Here is a 23722-nt window from a genome sequence, read left to right as displayed (position 1 = left end):
CTCTCAGGCATGCTCTGTTAATGTGTGTATGTTTGTCTGATTCTGGGTCTGGGAACCTAGGTCCTGCAGGATACCTCCACTGGGAGGGAACTTGCAGGAGGGAGAATCATAGCTCCATATGAGAACACAAGTAATACATTGATAGAATTACAGACCCCCCCACCCCACAGAATAACCCTAATAGAGGAGCATACCCCAAAGTAACAGGCAAATCTGGTAATAAAGTGGGGGGGGGGAAGAGTATGGATGTATTTGAATTAATCAGCAGCAAAAGGCTACTCTAGGTTGCATCTGGGAGAACAGCAGGGGAAAACACACTGGTGGCATAAAGCCATCTGCATTTCCCACCACTAGTACTGTACTGAGCAGTTTGGTCAGGCTATAGGATAGATGTGCTTACGTCTTGTAATAATTTTACATTCATTTTTATTAATCCCTTAGTGTCAGGTAGTGGTTAGCTTAGGGGAGAGGGGTCCTGCTCTGCATTCCCTACTTGGCCACAGAGCTTCTGTGGCCCCTATGCCTCAGTTCACTCACAGTTAAAGTGTCTTACCTCGTTCTTTCTATAGCTGTTATAAAAATGAATTAATGTGCATCTGTAAAGGCCTGCAGATGCAAGGTGCCAATAGTGCAGGAATTATCAGTTACACAGCAGAAACTAAAGGTATTAAACCGGTCACATAAAAAAAAATTTAAAAAAACCATTGTAAACCAGACATTGCAAGTCTGTGTGCAAGTACTGGACAGTAACTTCTGATCATGTACCATTGTACTGGCTTTTTTTCCTGCCAGCTACTAACAAAGGGGGAGTGCTTGTGCCATCTGGTGGATACTAACTATCACATGGACCATGACCTCTACTTTTACTGGGACTGAAAACAACGGCTTGTATTACAGACAAATTATTCTTTAAAATTCCACGTTACACATAAAGAAACACTAAGAGATGTAGTGTATGTTAGCAGTAGTCAGCCTTTTGGAGCTGTTGAGTCACATGGTCAGTTCAAGGCACTGTTTACAAACACAGTGAGAGTGATGTTCTGACATTACAGTGCAAATTTGTATCAACGTGAATTTGCCTAGTTGCAACACAACTAGGATGTAATCATAGTGTTACAGTATCAAGACACCATGCTCTGAACATTTTGTTGTTCTTTGTAAACCCATTCAGCATGTCTCCTCTCTCTTTCTACCCTTTCTTCTGGCTGCTGGGAAGGGCAGATGAGGTTTTCTTTCCCCTGCCTCTGAACACTTTCTGGCTCCTTGCAGGGAATCACAGTAGACCTGTGGGTTTGCACTGCACTGAATCATTAGACACTGCCCTAAGAACAGGCAGCATGAGTGAAAATGTGAAATGCTGATCAAATTGCTGGAGGGCAAGAGAGCTGCATGTGGATCTAGAATCACAGATTAAACCCCACTGGTGAAGATGTTGAAAATGTTATCCATATATATTTTACACAATGTATGAGAGAGCTGTGACTCCATATTATGCCCCTTTCTAATGTGCTATAAAATGCACAACCCCCACCTGTTTCTGACCTAAAATGCCTCATGATTACAGCCATAATTTGCTGTCACATACAGTGGAGTCAAACAGGAGTAACTCTACTGAGACTCAGAGGGGTAGCCGTGTTAGTCTGGATCTGTAAAAGCAGCATCTCTAGCCTGCTTCTTGTTTGCATATATATACCTGCCCCAGGATATTTCCACTACATGCATCCGACGAAGTGGGTATTCACCCACAAAAGCTCATTCTCCAATACGTCTGTCAGTCTATAAGGTGCCACAGGACTCTTTGCTGCTTCTACTGAAACTGGGGTTCAGAGCCAGGGAGAACAAAACTCTTTAGAAGTGTGTAAAAAAAAGACATGGAGTGAGCACAAAGGTCAGGATTATTTAGTTTAGATAAGAGACAAATTGGAGAGGGGGCATGATAGAGGGATACAAAATAGCAAATGGAGTAGAGCTGGTAAATCCTACCCACCCTCCTGTAATACACTGATTTCAATAGGGCTTCACACGGGCACACAATTCCTGCCCATGGGGCAGCCTGAAGGATCAGGGCCACAGAGGGCTTCTAGGACTTATATGGTGCTTAAGGCTCATTCTGACCCTCTACATAAGGGTTTACTGTTAGTGAGGGACTGAAGAGGATCATGGCTCTCACCCAGCAAGTCACTACCAAACTGACTTGTGTCCAAGACTACTCCCCATCTCAAAAACTGCCTTGACATAAATGTCATGGCTCTTGCATGAATAGAATAGTTTCTAAGCTATTTTAGTCAAACTTTCCCAGTGAGTGTATCACACAGCATGTGGTATCAGAAGAAGCTGCTGGTGAAGGAGAGCCTGAAATATGACCACCATAGGCCAGGTTCTGAAAGTTCACCAATGTTCAAATGCTGAATCAACCCCCTCTGCGTTGTGTGGGCCACATCACTGGTCCCAGCAACCATCTAGCTCTTAATCTATCCAGTCCCAGCTATGCTTAAACGGGTCCTAATCAAAGTTAGATGATGTGAAGTAATGGTCCCCATAATCCTAATGTTATTCATGGAGACACTGGGAGCATTCTGTTAACACTGAAAACATTCTACATAAATGCTTAGCATTATTACTGATACTATTGACATTGTCCTGTTTTACATTTGTCCCATAATAGGTGTATGGGAGAGAGAGCAAAAGAACACAGGACCGAGGAAATGGAGCTCTATGCAGGAGGTGGCTAGATGACTCTAGTCCATGCAGTGCCCTAATTTAATTATAATGTGGTATAAACACCCACCAAAATTACACTGAAATTATCCAACTTTTTCTCAATTGGTGTCTTAAGTCACATTTTAACTCTGTCCTCTCTTTTCTGGAAATCAGTGCAGTGAGTAACCCACTATCTAGCCCTAACCAGAGTGATCACTTTGAAAAGCAGGGATTCTATCCAGCATTATTACATGTTTCTGTTTACTAAAAAGCTCTCTGGAGTTTTTAGTCCTATTTTGCCTGAGCCTGATTAGAAACTTTATTTCTAGTTTACTCCAGCGAGAGTGTAAATTCTCTCACATAACTATGCTATTTTGAATGGTAACAGAACAGTTATGCTGCTTTTCCCATTCATATATACCCACTAATCAAATAAAAGTAGCTCAGAGCTCACATAAAAAAAATCCATAACCCAAATAAGTGAACTTCACGACTGGATTGATACCAATGCATTCTCCTGCACTGTTATAAAATGGGAATGGATTGCTCAGCAAGGTATCATCTGTCGGTAGTCACTGGTTGGGATGGGGAGAATTATGCAAATGTAATAAGGGTGCTTCAGGAGTATGCTGCTCTGGAGGAGAGCAAGTTAAACTATTCCACCTTGATTGGCTTGTAGTTAGCAATGCCTTAAGGGGAAGAAAAGGAATGACTCAAGCTTTTTGGCCAAGCTGTTTTTCCAACAGCCAGAGCAGCTTAATATTTAGAAATAGGGGATGACATCAGTCTTTTGGGGGATGGGGAGGAAGGACAGTTTCTTCCACTTGATAGGAGGTGTAGCATTTGAATGTCTACATTAGGACCACCTGTTTAACAAGAGATGCATAGCCTATATTTTTATATTTCATAAAATATATTTGTAAAAGGTGTGTACTGTTCTGGCATGCCCCTTTGCAGCCTGAGGTGGCACTGTGTGACGCCCAATTTAATTTCTCTCCAATAGCATGCCCATAAGTCAACTTTAAAGGCAACGAGATGCCAAAAACAAGCTAACAAAATAGCATATTCCAAGAGACTTTATTTAATGGAAGAAGCAATTGTAACCACAGTTCCTAAGACCCTCACCTCAGGACCCTGGTTCAGAGCTCCCAAACTTTAAGTCCTCAAAACAAAATCACTGACGCTAGTCCCTGGGAGCCTGAGAGAGACAGAGAGCGAAATCACCACCCATATCAGCCTGCATAGCATCTCTCTTCTACAGCTCACTCTTCAGCAGCAGCCTCTTACTGACTGGCCTTGGAGCAATACAGAATATCTTATTGCCCTTATATAAATCCATGGTACGCCCACATCTTGAATACTGTGTACAGATGTGGTCTCCTCATCTCAAAAAAGATATACTGGCACTAGAAAAGGTTCAGAGAAGGGCAACTAAAATGATTAGGGGTTTGGAATGGGTCCCATAAAGAGGCTAGGACTTTTCAGCTTGGAAAAGAGGAGACTAAGGAGGGATATGATCGAGGTATATAAAATCATGAGTGATGTGGAGAAAGTGAATAAGGAAAAGTTATTTATTTGTTCCCATAATATAAGAACTAGGGGCCACCAAATGAAATTAATGGGCAGCAGGTTTAAAACAAATAAAAGAAAGTTCTTCTTCAAACAGCACACAGTTAACCTGTGGAACTCCTTGCCTGAGGAGGTTGCAAAGGCTAGGACTATAACAGGGTTTAAAAGAGAACTGAATAAATTCATGGAGGTTAAGTCCATTAATGGCTATTAGCCAGGATGGGTAAGGAATGGTGTCCCTAGCCTCTGTTTGTCAGAGGGTGGAGACGGATGGCAGGAGAGAGATCACTTGATCATTACCTGTTAGGTTCACTCCCTCTAGGGCACCTGGCATTGGTCCCTCTCGGTAGACAGGATACTGGGCTGAATGGACCTTTGGTCTGACACAGGATGGCCATTCTTATGTTCATCTTTTTCAGTCCCCTGCCCACTCATCTATCAGGCTTTTAATTCTCCCCAGGTGGGTCTAACCCCAAACACCTGTTCCCTTCTCAGCTGCATTTAACTAGTGAACAGGCTGGCTGTCCCTGTCCCTTAAAAGGCAGGGCACCTTGTTACAATATTGCATCTATTAAGAGAATGTGAAAACAAGACATTTTTAAAATTACAAAATTGGCCAATCTTCCTCATGTTTAATATATATAATATAATGCAATATATTATAGTATAGGGTAGCAGGGCCCAATAGACAGAGCACTGGACTAGGACTCAGACATCCTGTAATCTATTCTAGCGCTATCATTTGTATACTGTACGAGCTTGGGCAAAACACTTCATCTCTCTGTCCCTTTTCTTGTCTCTCTATTTAGATGTAAAGCTCCTGGGGGCAAAGACTTTCACTTACAAACACTGGGACTCTAATCTTGACTACAGCCTCTAAGCACTGCTGCAATAACCACAATAATTACACACCAAAAAATGTGTTTATGGTTGCCAAGTCAAGCACGCAAGAATTAAGAAATGCCAGAACTTAGATTGCCTGTGTAACCTTAATTCAGACCCCTTGGGCATACGCATTATGATAGTGTCTAGTTACACAATTTCCTCAGAACCCTATGACTGTGAGCATGCTCAATAAGGACAGAATCTTCAGATATTTTTAGCTGCTAAAAATCAAAGTCTTTACTGACCATGTGCAAACTGATTTTTCATCAATTTATAATGTGGCCAAATCTGGGCAGATTTTCAGAGGAAGGCAAAAGGCACATCTCTGAAACAAAGCCCACTGCCCCCTTGCCAAATTTTGAGTCCTTGCTCCAAAGCCTGGGGGGAAATAAACCTGCTCAAAGAAAAGGTTTCCAGAATGTTTTAACGTGAGCAAAACAACATTTTCTCTAACCTTGATCTTTGAAACAACTAACCCACTGTGGCTAAAATCCCCCACCAAAATAAATAAATTCAGCCCAAGGCCAACACCTGGTATGTAAAATTTCAGACCAAATGATGAAAGTCTAGCAAAGTTATAAGCAACTGAAAACAGAGTCTTATATTAGGAAGTGTCAGGCAAGCTTAATAATAGGGGCTGTCTCAGCCCTTCCTCTAGTAAGTACATGACACTACAGCAGCATTAGTGTTCTACACAAGAGAGCAGAAAAAAAAACTTTTCCTATTACCTTGCACTATGCATAGCTCTTGGGTCTAGTCAGAATCAGTCACTCACACTCCTTCAGGGGTAACTGACTGCAGAAGATGAAACACATTGGAGAATCAGAGCTGCTAGACATATATATATACACATACACACACACACACACAAGCACTTTGTCCCCCCAAGGAGCCTTAGAGAGGAGTTCACCATGAAAAAGTTTCTCACTCCAGCAGCAATCAGGTAGCAAGTACATCCAGCCAACATAGGTTCTCTTCCTTAACCTGTCAGCAGGTATTTCTTTCACACCTGTCATTGTTCTAATGGTCAAATCAGTATTGCCCCTTTTTAAATGCATTTTCCAGCAGACTTCATTTGCCCACTTACTGCTGTGGAATTTGAGGCTGTAGGTCAATAGTTCATTGAAGGGATTTAAGTATGAAAACTATACCTTATACTTATCCTGCTGTTCTTAGCACATTCTGTATATAAAATCCCAAAGATCTGTATTTCAAAACTTCTTCCTTAAAGTCATACTTTGGCAAGTTATAGTATTAATTGCACCTCCATCCTGAGTGGAATTCTCTACAGGGTGGGGCTCCTAATTAAAGGGACTTGTGTTTTGTGGTGTTCTGAATTTACAGAAGGCACAATGCTTTCTTTTTATGTCAGGGTACCTACTGTCTACATTCTCTCTGCCAGTCTGAAAGGTCTGGCAAATACATATTTAAAAGGCACATTCATTGTGGCTTAAGCTTTCTCTACCTCTCATGAGCACACTTAAATAAAGAGGCCTCATAAGCTACCAGTCAATGCCTGCACAAAGCCCGTTCTTATGTCAGAAAAGAAGCCAGCCCCAAAAGATGCCCCTAAGAAATTAGCATCCTGAACAGTCATTGGGCATTTAAAACACAGCTTTTTGGAAGATAATAAATTGTCCCTATTGAAAAGCTGAAACAATATGAAATACCAAAAGGCTTCAGTTATTAAGACAGCTTTCTTTAGGGCAGCTATAAGCTCTAACCTGAACCCATAACACCTCCTCTTACAGGCTTTTATTTGCCCAAGTCTATCGCACAAAAAGAGTTCCTCTCCCCTCCTCCCCCTTTTCCACACAATCAGTGTTTGGGAAGGAGGCAGAAACATTTTCAGGATCAAAAGTTTCCCCCCAGCCTTTAGCTTCCCCAGGGAACACAAATCTACCTGCCTCCCTTAATGCATTTACAACGTAAAGCTTCACCGGGCTGTTAAGTAAAGAGAAGGATCCACTGGTGTTAAGGATGCAGCCTTCCCATGACTTTAATGGGAACAGAATCTAGCTCTCATTAGGTTCCTTACAGTTAACCTAATGCATGTAATTATCAAGTACTATACTAACACCAAGCATTCCATTAGTGTCTGTATACACCTACTCTCCTTAGCTACTGTGAATACATATCACTTACCTTCCTCTACTCAGGGCAGATGGGTGTCCTTACTTCCTAAGCCCTTTATGCAGAGAGAAGAGTAAGTGATTGCAATTCAGAGGAAGAGGTTCAATTTTCCTACTGAGACCAATAATATTCTAGTGGCTACTGCTGATAGGGGAGAAGCTGTCTGAATAGGAGCACAAGCTTCAGCCTACACAACAGTGAACCAATCGGATGGGGTTTTGCCAAGAGATCCTCCTATTGGGAGATGTGGGGGAGGTTGGTGGGCAGGCTCATGCTGAGACTCAGCTGCCTTTAAATATGACTGAGGCTCCCCCCTCTTATCACTTCTCCTGTAGCAGTGACTATGAAAGCATTTTTCTGGTAGTTATTAACCTGCTCTGTCTGTTACAAATAGCTATGGCTGATGACGAGATTGCTGCTCTAGTTGTGGACAATGGCTCTGGTATGTGCAAAGCTGGGTTTGCTGGGGATGATGCCCCCCGTGCTGTGTTCCCCTCCATTGTGGGGCGCCCTAGGCACCAGGGGGTGATGATAGGGATGGGCCAGAAGGACAGCTATGTTGGGGATGAAGCCCAAAGTAAGCGGGGCATCCTGACACTGAAATACCCTATTGAACATGGCATTGTTACTAACTGGGATGACATGGAGAAGATTTGGCACCACACCTTCTACAATGAACTGCGGGTGGCCCCTGAGGAACACCCAGTATTGCTTAGTGAGGCTCCCCTCAATCCTAAGGCTAACAGGGAGAAGATGACTCAGATCATGTTTGAGACCTTCAACACACCAGCTATGTATGTGGCTATCCAGGCTGTGCTCTCCCTCTATGCCTCTGGCCGCACCACAGGCATTGTGATGGACTCTGGTGATGGGGTTACCCACACAGTCCCTATCTATGAGGGCTATGCCCTGCCTCATGCTATTCTCCGGCTGGACCTGGCCGGCCGGGATCTAACAGACTATCTCATGAAAATCCTGACAGAGAGAGGCTACAGCTTCACCACCACGGCTGAGAGAGAGATTGTGCGTGACGTCAAGGAGAAGCTGTGCTATGTTACCTTGGATTTTGAGCAGGAAATGGCCATATCAGCCGCCTCCTCACTAGAGAAGAACTACGAACTACCTGATGGGCAGGTAATCACCCTGGGCAATGAGAGGTTCCGCTGCCCTGAGGCCCTTTTCCAGCCAGCCTTCCTGGGCATGGAATCCTGCGGCATCCACAAGACCAACTTCAACTCTATCATGAAATGTGATGTGGACATCCGCAAGGACCTGTATGCCAATACGGTGCTGTCCGGGGGCAGCACCATGTACCCAGGCATTGCTGACCGGATGCAGAAAGAGATTGCTTCCCTGGCACCAAGTACCATGAAAATCAAAATCATTGCCCCTCCAGAGCGTAAATACTCCGTCTGGATTGGTGGCTCCATCCTGGCCTCTCTCTCCACTTTCCAACAAATGTGGATCAGCAAACTGGAGTATGATGAGTCTGGGCCATCCATTGTTCACCGCAAATGTTTCTAAAGGGACTTCCCAGCAGACAACTGCATGAGAAAAATGTATCCACCATATCAAGCTAATTAATTCTCCTCTTTAAGGGCTCTCCTCTTAGAAGACCTAGTATCCAGTGCTACAGACTCATTTCCTTTACTTCTTTATCAAAGAAAACAGTTTAATTGTTTGCTATTAATTTTAGAGCAGTGACTGATAGGAAAATTATATCTGGTAGAGCTCTTTTGTGATGCTTGAGTGAATTATGCTACTATCTTCTTTGGAGAACTTTGAACTGCACTCATGGATCAAAGCTAACGTGTAAGGGTCAGAATAACTGAATTCAATGCTAAATACTCTCTCAGAGGCTATCAGCCTGTAAACAAGCACTTGTTTGGGTCTAGAACATCTGGATTTTATAGATAAATGCCTAAGTGGCAAGATAATGGGTTAATGTTGCATATTTGGAGTTGCTAAACATGGGTTTGCCTTTTTTATACTTCTGAACTATAGTTCAGAACACCGATCTTAGGGAATTGTTCTAGTTGTCAAAGCTAACCAATCTACTGTAGCAAAAATGTCTAATTCCTAAACACCATTATCCAAAAAAAATTGTAAACTGATTCTCCAGATGTGCATAATAAAAAGGCTAATCTCTAATAGTGGTCAAGAACACTTCTTTCAGAGTAGAAAGACTAGCACTTTCTTACAAGACACAAGCAGCTATATAATTGAAAAGTCCTTCCATCTTGGAGTGGAGTTTTGCAAGTCCTTCCGTAAAGCAAATGCAGCTGGACTCTATTAAATCACTAACTATCATATAATACCCACTTACTGAATTAAAGTGTAGTTCTAAGCTTTTAAAGATCAGAGCTTGAAATGGTGGGTAGCATCTCTAGCATGCTGCTCTTCTTTAGGACACACAAGAATGTGTCCTAGCTCTTACACTGTAGGGGAAAAAACTTAATTGATACCCATTCACTTCTGAATTTCTTCCAAATATTAAATATCAGATCCATAAACTTGCCACTTCATACAGTAGCTAAAACAATCTATACTTTTTGTAGGTACAGATCCTTCAGCCCAGCTGACTCTTGGCAAGTCATAGTGAACATCTCCCCTTTGCTATCATACTTAAACCAAATAGTCATTAGCACTTCAAAGAAAGACATGGCAATGGGGTGCTGGTAGGTGAGAAGGGAGGGCTTCTGCCATGACTTTAAATTAAAAAACAAAAATAGCTGCTTGCATAACTCCCCCTGCTGAGAAGAACCCATTTAGGCAAGAGATAACTTATTACGTCTGTAACTTGAAAAATTCCCTCTGCTGAGCTGCTCTACTGCAAAACAAATGAAGGGGTATTGAAAGAAAACCAAGCAGGAAGATCATGTTCAAGCTCTTCCTTTCCCCTCACCCCTTAATATTGCTCATATGGTTAAGAGAAGAGTGTTCATTTAGTCCCCATCATGCAACTATTTCTACAAGATAGACACCTGTGCCTGCATGGCGCTCTATTGACTTCTATGTGGGTGCCAGGGGTCTCCCCCTATGGATTCAGTTATAGTATTGCAACATTAATAACAAACCCATGCATATATTATGTATTTTAAGCTACCAGTCCTGCTCCCGCTAACTTAGTTTAAATACCTTATTTCAGCTGTCCAACCTGTGGGTTATTGATAACTGCTAGGGAGAGTCACTTAAAAAAAATTGACCAAAAAAAGGCATCTTTTCAAAACACTTCTCGTGTTTATAAAAAAAAAAAAAACTTTCTGATGAAACCAAAAATTGAATCTGCCTTTCCCTTCATTTCTTTCTGCAATAGAACTGTTGAGTTGATTGGTTGTGGTTTTATTCCCCCCACTTTGCCTCTATGTAACTCTTCAAAACTTCCTTGCTTCGGGCAAGGCAAAATAGAAATCTGCCACTCTTTAAAAGTTGGAGGGCTTGAGAAATTTTGAGCAGCAACAAGCAGAGCCACCAGTCACTTTGGTGCAGTGGGTCATAAATGTGAGAAAATTGGAAGCCACAAATTCAAAACATTGAGGGGAGGAGAGGGAGTAGCTCAACTTCAAGAAAACAAAGGGGTTCCATTTCAAATCCTCTGACATGAAAATATTCTGGGGCTTAAGCTTTTTGTGAAACAGCCTTTTGCTTTTGGGTGGCTCTAGTAACAATGTCCCTTGCCTTAACATCCAACCCTCGTCCCAGTACTGCAGATACCTATTCCCACCAAGAGTAGAGGATATAAACACAGAAGGTTTTAAAACCTCAGTAGAAGCAATATTCTGGAATACTTGCTTGATGTGAAAACTTTCCCCTTATTAAATGCAGCCCTAGGCTTGCTCTCTGATCGAGGCTGCTTCACCATGGCTAAACACTACATGCTATCTCACTTCAATAGAGCTGGCTAGAACACTTTAAAAAAAATCTTAATTGAAAAAAGGGCTACTTTAAAAAAAAAACCTGAGAATTCTTGAAAAGTTAGGGTTTTTAAACTTACTTTTGTCCCCTTTCTGTCAGTGTTTCTTCCCCACCCTCTCAAAAAAAAAAAGGGAGGGGCGGTTGGGGCTAGAATGGAAGAGGGAAGGAACTGTATTTAAATTGGTCTTTCAAACTTTACAGAAAAATACTAATCTTTTCTCTGAAACTTGCAGAATAAAAATGACACACTTTTTTCCACAGGTTTCACCTTTGAGCAGCTCTAGGCCTACTCTACATACTTTTTATACCAATTTAATTTTTTGGTGAGAGATGTGATTTTCCCCACCACCACCACCACCAAAATAGCTAAAGCAAAACAACTCCCCTGCCTTGAGTGGATGTAGTTATATTAGTATAACTCATACATGTGCCTTATAGTAGTATAGCTTATTCCTCTTCCTTTGTAGTAGATATACCAGTATAAGGCACCTTTACATCAATACAAGTGCATCCCCACAAGTAGGGGGAGGGGGGTTGAATTGCTGTAACTATAGCAGCATAGTTAAAGCACTAACATTTTTGTGTGTAGATAAGCTCCTAGTCTTGCTTAATATCCTCAAAGTTCCAAGGAAAATGTGATTTTCATGCTTGGAAACAAATATTTGGCTGACAAATTATTTTTGTGTATATATTTCCCATGTTGAGTTCAAAAAAGCACTTTTCCCCACCTCTAAAATGATAATGCCTACTTAACAAGAATGTGAGTATTTATGGCTGAGATCCTCTGAAGACTGCCTGGATCTCCTCTGATGAGAGGTTCTATATGAGCTGCAGTTCTACCACCTTGTGGGATTTTATGGAATTCCACCACAAGCTAAGTGGTATGAGTGTTTAGGTGGGAGACCTCCAAGGAATATCCAGATGTTGCAAGAAGCAATAGGAATGGTGATTCAGCACTGAAGCTACCTTCCCTCCCTTCTGCTGGTGGTGCCATCTTACAGAGCAGGTATAAAGCAGAGGACCTGCTCGCCTGTGGCCAATAAATAAACCATGGCACTTTTTGATAAGACTGACTCTGCCATCCTGAAAAAATGTAAACTGGGTAACTGCTTCCCTAAAATTTTTCCCTTATTTTTGACTGCATACATGCTTTCCAGGATTTATGTACCTCAACTGAGTCCCCAGAGATGTGCACATGTTTGAATACCGGCCCGTGAAGTATGTATCAGATAACCAAAATTGCATATTTTGATGCAGAGTCCAGAAACCAGTCATTTTTGTATTGCTGCATTTACGATGGTGTCTGTCTGTGCTTTGTACAAAACTAATGAATCCTCTTGCTAATCACAGATGCTGACAAGCCAGGCCACTCTGTTCTGATGCAATACATCAATCTGCCATGAGGTGCTATTTCCATTTCTGCAGCTGGAATACTAAAGAGGGCATAGAGGGAGTTATGCATTTCTTGTGGTTTCTCTACTTCAAATACCCCACACTGCTTTATCCCAAGCTTTATCTGCTCCTTGTATGCTGGCATTTTGTACCCACAGGAAACAGGAAATCTGCAAGAATTTTTTTCTAGCTTATTTTAAAAATATGGAACACACATTTCTCATTCTTTAATGTGATCTTAAACAAACAAGTTGGCACCAACCTGTATTCTAAGGTATATGAAAACCTTGCTGGCCCTCTTTATTCTGATCATCTGTTACCAGCTGAGTGCAAAGTTGCCCTAGTTCAGTAGTTTTCAAACTGTGGCTTGGGACCCCAAAGTGGGTTCCAACCCCATTTTAATGGGGTGGTTGAGGCTGGCTTAGACTTTCTGGGGCTCAGGGCTGATGCCCAAGCCCCACTGCCCAGGCCAAAGCCCACTGCCTGGGGCTGAAGCACTTAGACTCAGGCTTTAGCCCCCCTCCTAGGGTCGTGTAGTAACTTTTGTTGTTAGAAGGGGGTGGTGGTGCAATGGTGTTTGAGAACCCCTGCCCTAGTTACATGCCCAGCAAAGCTATTAACAGTAGTACAATATGTTGCCAGGCACAGGATATGTGGTCTAGTCTTAAGCCCTTTGGGTAGAGTAGTGGTAAGGATTAGATCTTCTAGTGCTTTCAAGCCAACATTTCTATCCAGCTCTCCTGAGATAAAAAGAGGATCAATCAAATGAGAGGCTTTGCTGAAGGTGCAGAATAGAGAAGATGCCAGAGCATGCAAACACCCTAACTGCAATAAAATCTGTAAATAGTATCTGTATAATAGGTTAAATTGAGCAAATTCTTCCATCTAGTGAAGTTTCTGTGTCAGCGTGATTATTAGTTGAATTCCTGAGTCTTTACACACAAAACTGATGTTAGAAGTGGCAAGAGTCAGTATTAAAAAGGGTTGTTTCCTGTGCTCGTAAAGGAAAGCAAATGAAATTAATAATGTGAATATCCTCCCCAAATGAAAGTCTAATGGTCATATAACATCATCTTTGTGCAAGAGAGGATGTGGCTGCTTTGAATCTTTCCTCAATGTGCAGAAAAAATCCACATCAGAGCAGTCATTCTGGGGGTTCATGATTACATCCAGACAATCACTGATGGGGCTGTGAACTTTCCAGTCTGTGTAATGACTAGCCTTTTGAACCTAGGACCTTTAAGGCTAAAACCATAGGCCTCTGCAACTTGAACTGAAGCTAGAAGCTGTAGCAAATTCAGTTCATGTCTGGGTCAGACACAGAAGATGTATAAAACACTCACTGAATAGTGATTACATATGCCTGTTGGCAACAGTGCTGAAACTCTCTCATCGGAATCCAAAACCTGACAATTTCCCTGCAACTCAGTCCAAGTTCACCAAGGTTGTACTTAGAACTCATTTTGACTGAAGAAGCTTACAATCATTTGTCTTCATCTGAGATCCACCTTGTACACACTAATGCTAAATAACTGGGATTGTAAACTACATAGCAAAGCTTGTCTGACTTTCAGTCAAGCTTAAGATAAAATGAGCCTGAATTCTAGAATAGCCCTGAATCTTTTAGACCCACAAGCTCAATGGATGGATTTATGATTTCAGATTGAACCCGTGCAAGAATCAGCAGCTTTGAGGAGTTTGGTCAGACTTGAAAATCAAAGCAAAATGCAGGGGTTTACTAACGTGCTTGTGAACTGAAACTGCTAAATCTAGTCAGGTACCATCTCAAATTTTCATCTTGCAGGACACTCTGAAGACCTGCTTTAGGTGCTCTCGATAGCCAAGCTGAGTGTTAGTAGCAGCAAAATTTTGCAGAAGATCAATTCTCCCTATGCAATAAATTTAATTAAATAAAAGTAAAAGCTACAGTTATGAATGAAAGACAAAGAGCACCACTCAGGGTTGCTTTTACCACACAAAATGTGTTACTTCTAATGATAGGAAGGGCAAGATTTAGTCTGGAAGGAAGGTTTCAGAGTGGTAGCCATATTAGTCTGTATCAGAAAAAATGAGGAGTCCCTGTGGCACCGTAGAGACTAACAAATGTATTTGGGCATAAGCTTTCGTGTGCTAGAACCCACTTCATCAGATGCATGAAGTGAAAAATACAGGAGCAGGTATAAATACATGAAAGGATGGGGGTTGCTTTACCAAGTGTGAGATCAGTCTATTAACAGCAGGATACCAAGGGAAGAAAAATAACTTTTGAAGTGGTAAGAGAGTGGCCCATTACAGACAGTTGACAAGAAGGTGTGAGTAACCATTGGGTCATTACAAAACCTAAAGTTAATTTCCCCAATACTAATTTATCCCTACTGTTAGTTTGTTAGGGATGTTGTCAGGATAAATACATTAAAGATTGTAAAGTGCTTAGATATTAAGCTAATAGGGGCTACTTTACTTCCTTAGATTCTGTCTGGGTAGGGATTCCTTGAACCTGCCACACAGCAGCCTGGCACAATTCCGGTCACTGCAGGCTCTTAGATTGTACTGGAAAAGGGATCAAATTTTTGCTTTTTAAAATTTATTGTCTACATTCTTTCATACACAAGATGGACTTCTTGGTGACTAGTTTCTTATTTATTTGTACTCGGGCCGCAGCTAGAGGCTACCACTCAGGAATCAGGACCCCATTGTGCTAACCAGCATACAAACGTAATGGAGAGAGAGTCCGCCCCCAGAGAGCTTGCACTCCAAGTATAAGAGAGAGAACTAGTGCATACAACTGTTATATGGAGGGTTTTTCTCATCTTAAGTTAAAACCAGTAAGAATTTACCAAAATTAACATCTGTTGCAGATGAAGTTGGTGGCCCATGAGGTCTCCAGACTTTCTGTGGTGCTTACCCTTAAGAGCAAAGAGCATCCCAGAGAAGAACGGGGGAGGAGGGTTATATAATTAAAGGAAATCTGCTTCTTGAAACAGCCCCAAACAAGTTTTATTCCAAAAACAGAATTTGTCAAAAGCCAAACACCATAAACTGGAAACTCTGGGCCATGTTCTCTGCCGCAGCCGAGAAGCACCGAGCATAGCCAAGAGGCAAGGGTGCAAAGTTGCTAAGGGTAGTTCCCTGATCCTGTGGCCAATTCTGTGTGGAACTGGTCTTTGGGATAGTTTAGTGCAGCCTCAGGGCTGTTCTCAACTACACCAGCAGCCAGAGGGGCTTCCAGCAGCTGAGGATGATTGAACTGCAGAGGTTCTGCAGCCACATATCCTTCCTCCCAACCACATTCCCTACAATGGGAGCTGGAAAGAGGTCCTGTAGATCCAGCTACAGCAGTTCTAGGCCACCCACGTATTTCTCCATGTTAGGAGAATCCTCAGCTGGCCATAGCAGGCTTAAATCAGGCAACTTCACACTATGGGCCACAGCAAAGCAGACTTAATGGGACTCATGATTTGGCCCCCTAGTAAAATAAATGCTCTCTTCTCTCCCCCCAGCCCCGACTCCTTTTTTTCCCCATGACTTTCATATATGGTCATGTCCAGTGTGGAAAATGGAGTAAGTATAGAGAGGAAATCTACAATGCTGCCAGAAAATTTCAGCTTGTCCTACCCTTCTCCCAACAAAACAGGACGGAGACTTTCTGTTCCAGTGAGAAACAGAACGTGTGGCAGCTTTCTTCTCTTCTCCATAATTGACTTAAAGATTTAAGGTAGAGAAAAAAAATACTACAGCCTGCTGAAATATGAACAAAGGAAATAAAAACAATGAAAACAGCAGGGGGACCATTTCAGCTATACTAATTTGAGTAGACAAGGTAGGAGTTGGGGAGGTTAAAACAAAATAATGGAATACCACAAGGCAAAGTCACATCAGAATTTTGGAGCCAGCTGCAGAAGAAAAAGAAAGTTCAACTTGTGCTGTTAACTTCATTTTGAAAGATACCACGTTGTAACATCACCTCTTTCACTCCTAAAATCAGACCTACACGATTTCTTCAGTCCTGCAGCCATCGTATCACTGCCACAGATTCCATGATTAGTGGGAGAAGATAGCATGTGGGAAATGGGTACAGTAAAGGGAAGGCAAAAAGTAATTTTTTTTATTATTATTATTTTTACACAAATTTTACAACAGTTAGTGAATCACTTTGTGCCACCTCATCCCAACCAATTGTTCTTGCCTTGATCCCTGGGAATTAATCATACACATCTTTTCCATCTCTAAATCCGAAGAGCTATCAAAGGATTTAAAATTGTCATTTTATAAATTGCACACAGATTGAGTCTTTCAAACCCCCCTTCCCCTCCCTCTCCCTCCCACACAGCCAAGAAAGTTCAATAAAGGCACTTGATTTTTTTCAGTTCAGTCTTTCATAATGAAAGGAGTGGTGGTGGCTCTAGAAAAAAAAAGGGGGGGCTATTAGGTAGCTAATCGCATTGTTAATATGCTTTATTAGTGTTTTTGGTAGTGCTTAGGACCCCCTGTCATGGACCAGGACCCCACTGTGGTAGGTGCAAAACAAAATGATGGTCCTTGCTCCCAAAGAGTTTAGAATCTAAGCAAGACATTTATTATTGATTATCCTAATAATCTAAGCAAGACTTGTCAACATTCTCCTCTTCACACATTAAAAGTCATGGAAGGGAATGGCTGGTCTGTGACTCCTGAGGCACTGCTGCTTTTCACATCATTCCCCATGGCAGACCAGATTGTCGAGAGAGTCTTGTCTTTGCCTCATATCCACAACATGATGCTATTTCTGAGCCTGCCCATCCCTCTCCCTGGAGTAGAAAAGCTGTAGGGAGGGTTCCGGCTGTTCAGAAAAGCAGCGAGTTAGACTGATTTAGGAGAGTGCACAGAGCAGCAATCCCCCAATTCTTCCAGCCTGGCCTTGGGGACACACCCACCCAGCCATGTGGCATTCATCAGAAGCAAGAAAGGCAGTAATGCTGGAGTGGTGAGTCAGCATCTTTCATTGAGAATAGCCTTCCCACCTTCATTTGATCACAGTGGCTCTTTTCCACCCTATTGTGCCTTCTGCTTCTGAGAAGCAGCTATTTAACAAAACCATTTCTACATGCATTTGAATTTACTCCTGCTCACTGTGCATTTGCACTCTGAGTTTTCATGCTGCTGCGCTCTTGTCTTGGGCCAGGACCAGTTGTAGAAAGACCAAAATATCATGAGAAAAGCTATTTCTGCTGCATTTCAAACATTGCTGACAGCTGGAAGTACCAAAAAGCTTGCCAGAAAGCCTGTTCTCATGTGATAGCCAGCCCAGAGTCTAGACCTAGGATACTTGAGCAAGTATTGCATACATTTGTGAATGTTTATCTGAACAAACCTTTTGAGGTTCTTTCTCCATCAATCAGGATATGGGGCCTGATTCACCAATGTCCCATGTGGTGCCTAATCTTTACTACACTCACTTGTGCAAAATGAGTACAAAGGCAGGTATAAATCCAAATCAGAATGATGGGGTCATACACTGGCTTTGCAGAGGTGTCCATAACTGCAGAGCCATGGAAAAACCAGATGCATGACAGTCAGCCCATTGCTAGCATTTCTTAGGTCTTTGTGCTGCGTTCAGATCTGAAAGCGGGAACGGAATACAAAAACTGGACACACTCAGAACTGCAAAAGGAACCTAGGGAAGGCATCACTCAGAGTCAGGAGACCTGGATTCTTTTCCCAACTCTGCTACTGATTCATTGACACACCTTGGAAACAGCATTTAACTGTAAAAATGTGGGATGGGAAATACCCATCTTTGTAAAGGTGAATGAAAGGTGCTATCAAAGTGTAAAGCATTAGTGTTGTTTGTCCTGTAGCCCCATTGCTATGAGCTCTGGAAATTCCCATTAATAGAAGCCTTTCAGTAACTGCACACTTCAGTTTATTAGAGCCGTCTGCTCTCATTATACTGCCTAAACTGAAGTGTGTTGGTTTGGAGCACTTTAGTGAAAGGTCTGGAGCTTCTTATTAGGCTGAAATTAGATGTTTCAAGTCCCTACAAATACCAGTATTTTAACATTTGGCAATGTCTTCAAGTCATAAACTGGGCAAAGGGGGAAGATGAAGGGGTTTCCTAGCCACAAAAATGAGCAAATAGTTACTTTAATCTACTCTAAAGTCAGAAATAATTCATGTATTATACAAAAAGCCACTTTGAGCAAATAAATCATTATTTAGTTTCCTTGAATGTAAAATTATCAGCATGACTCAACAATAGTGTGGTTGTGGCACAAAAGCCAGGATATGGTCACTGAAAACCTTTAAAATTAGACAAAGTTCATTAGATGTCAAAGTCTTTGAGCTGCTCTCAGCTTCCATGAGAGGAGGGTAACAAAGCCCAGCAGACCTGGGTGGGCATGTGTGAATACAGGGATTGTTAGACCAACAGCATTCTCTTCCAGACCTCACGGGAACGCCACCATACATGCTGTGCACCAACCAGGGTCCATGAGAGGGTAGGTCTGGCAGTGGGAGACAGCAGGAATGGAGGCAGGGGTTACAGCAGCTCTGCATGGCCCTACCCTTCCACTAAACCCACAGGCCAACCCACTGCAAGTTTAGCACTATTTAGTTCTCAGCTATACCTACAACATGCCAGGCACTTTTGAAACAAAGGGACTGTCATTTATTATGTTTGTATAACACCAAACACATTGGGGGCCCCACTCCCCCCAAAAATGCAGCACTAAGATGTCATTTGCAAACCATCACTCTGTTTGCTCTGCCTGTGTTTTCCTTTCCCTCCCACTCCCATCTTTAATCTGTCCTGTCTCTTTAGACTGTAAGCTCTGCAGGATAGGGACTGTCTATTACTTCAGGTTTGTGCAGGGCCTAGCACAATGGGCCTCCATTTTTAGTTGGTCTCTTGGTGCTACCATAATACTACTAATAATAATTTTACCTCATCTAACATCTTTAATGGTATCTGATTCTTGGAGAGTTTATGTTCTACCTACCACAAAGCTGGTTGAGCTTCTCCTGCTGGCCACTTACCCACCTGCTGTGACGGGATCCAAACACTAAATCCCACTTAGCACCCACTTGCTGAGGCTGGGCAGAATTTAGACAGTGTCCCTGGCTTTGGAACTCTAGGCACACACTCCAGGTGTAGACCTTGTGTCTGACACCCCTCTGGGCTATGGAGATCCTGTGGAGTCCAATTGCCTAGGCCCTAATACTAGTGCTACCTCCTCCAAGACTGCCAGCACATTCCGCAGAATCCCACCAAAGTGGGATTGCTTTCCAGTCTCTCTTCAGGGTTAAGGGGCAGTGAAAGCAGACACAAACTTGACACTGGATTTTAATCACAGTTTACTTAGCATGAGTGAGAGACAGATCCAGACAAAATAAAGACCACCTATATGCATTTCCCTGCATCAGGTTCCTCCACATTCTAAAGAGTTCTTTAGCCTTTGAAAGAATCCTCTGAGGTGTCCAGGCTCCTTCTCCCATCTCTCAAGGCTTCTCTTCAGACTTATTGAGCCTTCTCTAGGTCAGCTTGTTTCCTCTCCCCTTGGTTGGCCCCACAGTTGATCTGGATCCCTGCTACAAAAACCTGTCCATTCCTCTCCTGCTCAAAGCTTCCTGTTCCTGTCTCAGTGGGTTGATCAGATTTATATGTTCCCCCACCAACCTCTAGTTTCTGCATTCTGTTCCTGTGGATTTTCCACTTCTTATTCCAGCACATGCAGTTGGACGAACTAGCTTTTCCCAGCTTTAACCAATCCATTGTCTCAAGGATAGTTAAACCATTTCAGGTTTAACTGCCAACTATTATCTGTGGTCTGGCAGAGATGTTCTCCGGTCCTTGTCAGCAACTGGTGGATTTTACATCCAAACAGAGGCATTCCACAACACAACACTTTCATAACAATGATTTCATAACATCAACCAGAATTCATAAATTGTATGTGCACACTCCTCAAATCTTGACACCATCTCAACACTTCCTAGCTTTACTGTCCCAGATCTAGGTCCTTTAATCTTCACATCCTCTCCTGGAGCCCCTGTTCCTCCCCACTGTCCATCTGTTAGAATCAACACACACATATTCCCTCCCTCTGTTGGCCAAGAGGGGAGGGAAATGACTAACTTGCTGATCCAGTGGACCCTTATGGCTAGGGAGACCAGACAGCAAGTGTGAAAAATCAGGATGGGGTGGGGGCCAGTAGGAGCCTATATAAGAAAAAGACCCAAAAATCAGGACTGTCCCTGTAAAATTGAGACATCTGGTCACCCTACTTATGGCAGGGTGAGGACTTGGAATGGGGCTATTCAGGTTTTCTATTTCTCTACTGAGTTCCCCGATTCTGATCTCATTCATATTTCATTGATTGTCCTGGCTTTGGATGGCTCCTGGTACACCTCGTAGAGTAAAAAGCCTCTTCATTAACTACTACAGGCATATCAAGAGCCACCTACATCTTGGAGCAGCACAGTCTGTCCTCAGTATCTTTCATTCTAATACTTAAAGTGTCATATTTTGAATTTAAAATCAGAAATGGGTGATTGGATTTCTGTGTGCATTCTCTCCTCCTGCACTCCCCCCTACCCAGCTCATCTTCCCCTCAGTTCTTAGATTCAAAATTAGATGGAACAAAAAATGCCCTAAGACCTTTCTTCCTTCCACTTCAAAACAAGAAAATTTCCAGTTCTTCTATTTTTCAATCCCTTCCCCCACCCCCACCCAAAAAAAAAAAGCCAAGTCATTTCACTGTTTTGCTGGTTGGGTTTCCTTCCCATGCAAAGTGTTTTTCCTTAATATCCTGCTGAATACACAATTGTTAAAATAATTTGTCCAAATTAATCACTGGTGTAACATTGATTTCAGTTGGAGTCACACCAGGAATTATTGTGGGCTATTAGTTTGCAGAATATTCTTGGTATTCAAGAATTACATAACTGGATGGGGTGTTAATAACTATTCCAGCACCTGAGATGTATTTCACTTGTTAAGGGAGTTCTTTCCTGACTTATAGAAAGAGGCTTAATTAATTTTATTTAAGAGAAAGCTGTAGGAAACTATTTCACATCCAGTGCTCTGATTTGCTTTACCTGCGAACTGTATTTACAGGCAACTTCAAACTGTGACAGTTCTTATAGAAAAAGACTTCAGTTTCCTCTGTATGAGATGGATAATATAAGACTATAGCCAACTCAATGCCCAGGACAAGTTGCTTTGCATCCAGTCTGTATATGCTAAACTTGAACTCACTTTAAGATTAAAGTATCAAGAAACACAGTAAAGGGTTTAAAATATAATTAAGGCCCCATATACACTGCACGAATCTTGACCTGATTTCGGTAGCAAGCTGCCTAGATTCTACAACTCTCCAGTGCAGCAGATATGAAATTGTTACAACTTCACATAGATACAAATATTGGGTTGTATTGAATTAAATATAAAAATAAGTACAATATTCCTTGCATTATTTCATTTGCTAGTACATTTAGTTTTACAATGCCCAAAACTTCACTTTCCATATGCTGCAGGATTTTGTAATGCAAATACAAGTTTCCCTTGTAGAAGCTGTCAGGGGAAAATTGAGGGATTTTAGCAAATGGGATGGGGACATTGTGGGCTTTTGACACCTGGTAGGAGTGGGAGGCAGTTAGAGATCATGAGATAAGCACTTTAGATGGCTGTTTCTGCTAAAAAGATCAGTTAAATCTATTTCCATTTATTTTCTTATTCTTAAATTGTAATTGGATCAGGCACCATGTTCTTGTTCTGTATATGTACAGCACCCAACATAATGGGGTCCTGGTCCAGAACTAGGAGCACTATGCCAATACAAAATAGTAATAATAGTCATTAGGTTTCAAAGCCAAAACTCCAATGAGATAAATGAAGCAGATCATTCCTTAAAGCTGTTTCAGGCTCTTTGCAAAGTTTTTCTTCACATCCATAAGTGCTAGAAGCCTTAAAATTCTGGATCACAGTTCTGTGGCAAGGGCTAGATTCTACTACTGCAGAATCATGGGAATTTATGAGGCTTCCCTGCCTACAAGACAACCTTTTTGGGATTCTTTGAAACCTTCCTCCATAACTGACTACCTTGAAATATACATCCGTCTTTCACACTACATAGAAAGTAACAGATAAGGCAAATTCAGAAATGCATTGCTACAAAATGGAATACAGTTTTGTGAAACCAATCCTATTTTTAAAGCAGTTTTGAATATTTCAAAGAATGATGTTGTGTTAATTCCAGACATGTTCTAAATTTATATATAAAGCCCCAGTGGTAAAAATAACCAGATGGCGAGCATCTTAGACAAAATATTGTTTATCTGACAAGCAAGAATAGCTTTTACTATATATAGTTAAAGAATGAGTCTTTAAAAATTGATCTAAGATAGAATAAAAATAAATTAGTTTGAAATATTTCCAAGAATGATTTGTGCCAGCACTGACTTATGAAACATGTGCCCTGGGGTGGAGCGTGATCCTATTTTGTAAAGAGGGTCTCAGCAAAAAAAAAAAAAAAAAAAAAGGAGCTTCATGGTAATAAAGCCAATAAGTAACATTATTAACAAGGCCTCAAATGCATTCCCCATGTCTGTTTCAAAATGGAGATCACCTTTCCATTCTAAATGGCATCATTCTGGCTAGCACTTCATAAGTATATATTGTGACAAAGTTCTGTCAGAGGTTCTGCATTTTCTGGCAGATTTTTGCTAGCCATAGCCCTGGTCTACACACAGCCCCTGGTTCGAACTAGGGTACGCGAATTCAGCTACGTGAATAACGTAGCTGAATTCGAACTACCCTAGTTCGAATGACTTACCGTCCAGACACCGCGGAAGCGAACTCCGCGGCTCCAAGGTCGACTCCGGCAACTCCTCCTGCCGCGGTGGAGTACCGGAGTCGACCGCGGCGCTTCCGGAGTTCGAACTATCGCATCTAGATCAGACGCGATAGTTCAAACTCCGAGAAGTCGAACTCGCCGCGTCGACCCGGCGGGTAAGTATAGACGTGGCCTCAGAGGCTCACTGTGACCCTCCACATAGCCCTTCTCTCTCTAGAGGCAAGGGTCCCAGCTTACTGAGCCATTTTCATCATAAGCCAACAACAGAGGTGAAGAGAAGCAATCCTCCCTCACAC

The 23722-nt window shown here is 42.1% G+C and overlaps 1 protein-coding gene and 1 long non-coding RNA gene across 7 annotated transcripts in view; one reads left to right on the top strand and one right to left on the bottom strand.

The window, feature by feature from the left end:
- Window positions 1-23722, bottom strand: part of LOC123372651 — a 58169-nt gene that overhangs the window by 25412 nt on the left and 9035 nt on the right. Inside the window, exons 1-2 of one of the 6 annotated variants that reach the window (XR_006580391.1) lie at window positions 6065-6130; window positions 5883-5949 (exon numbers count right to left, since the gene is read on the bottom strand). The exons of 1 other annotated variant lie outside the window; for it this stretch is intronic. This is a non-coding gene — a long non-coding RNA (uncharacterized LOC123372651). Of the gene's footprint in view, window positions 1-4569; window positions 4632-5882; window positions 5950-6064; window positions 6160-7299; window positions 7423-23722 lie in introns of those variants that run through there. 4 more of the 6 variants (XR_006580386.1, XR_006580387.1, XR_006580389.1 and 1 more) reach the window with 4 other exon arrangements.
- On the top strand, window positions 7603-9438 carry ACTBL2 (actin beta like 2). Its single transcript, XM_045020910.1, has one exon. The coding sequence runs from the start codon at window positions 7684-7686 to the stop codon at window positions 8809-8811; it is 1128 nt and encodes a 375-aa protein (XP_044876845.1). The 5' UTR covers window positions 7603-7683; the 3' UTR covers window positions 8812-9438.

This window comes from Mauremys mutica, chromosome 6 (genome assembly GCF_020497125.1).
Source record: "Mauremys mutica isolate MM-2020 ecotype Southern chromosome 6, ASM2049712v1, whole genome shotgun sequence".
Classification (NCBI taxonomy): Eukaryota; Metazoa; Chordata; order Testudines; family Geoemydidae; genus Mauremys; species Mauremys mutica.
The sequence above is the reverse complement of the archived record's forward strand: the minus strand, read 5'-3'. Positions and strand labels throughout refer to the sequence as shown.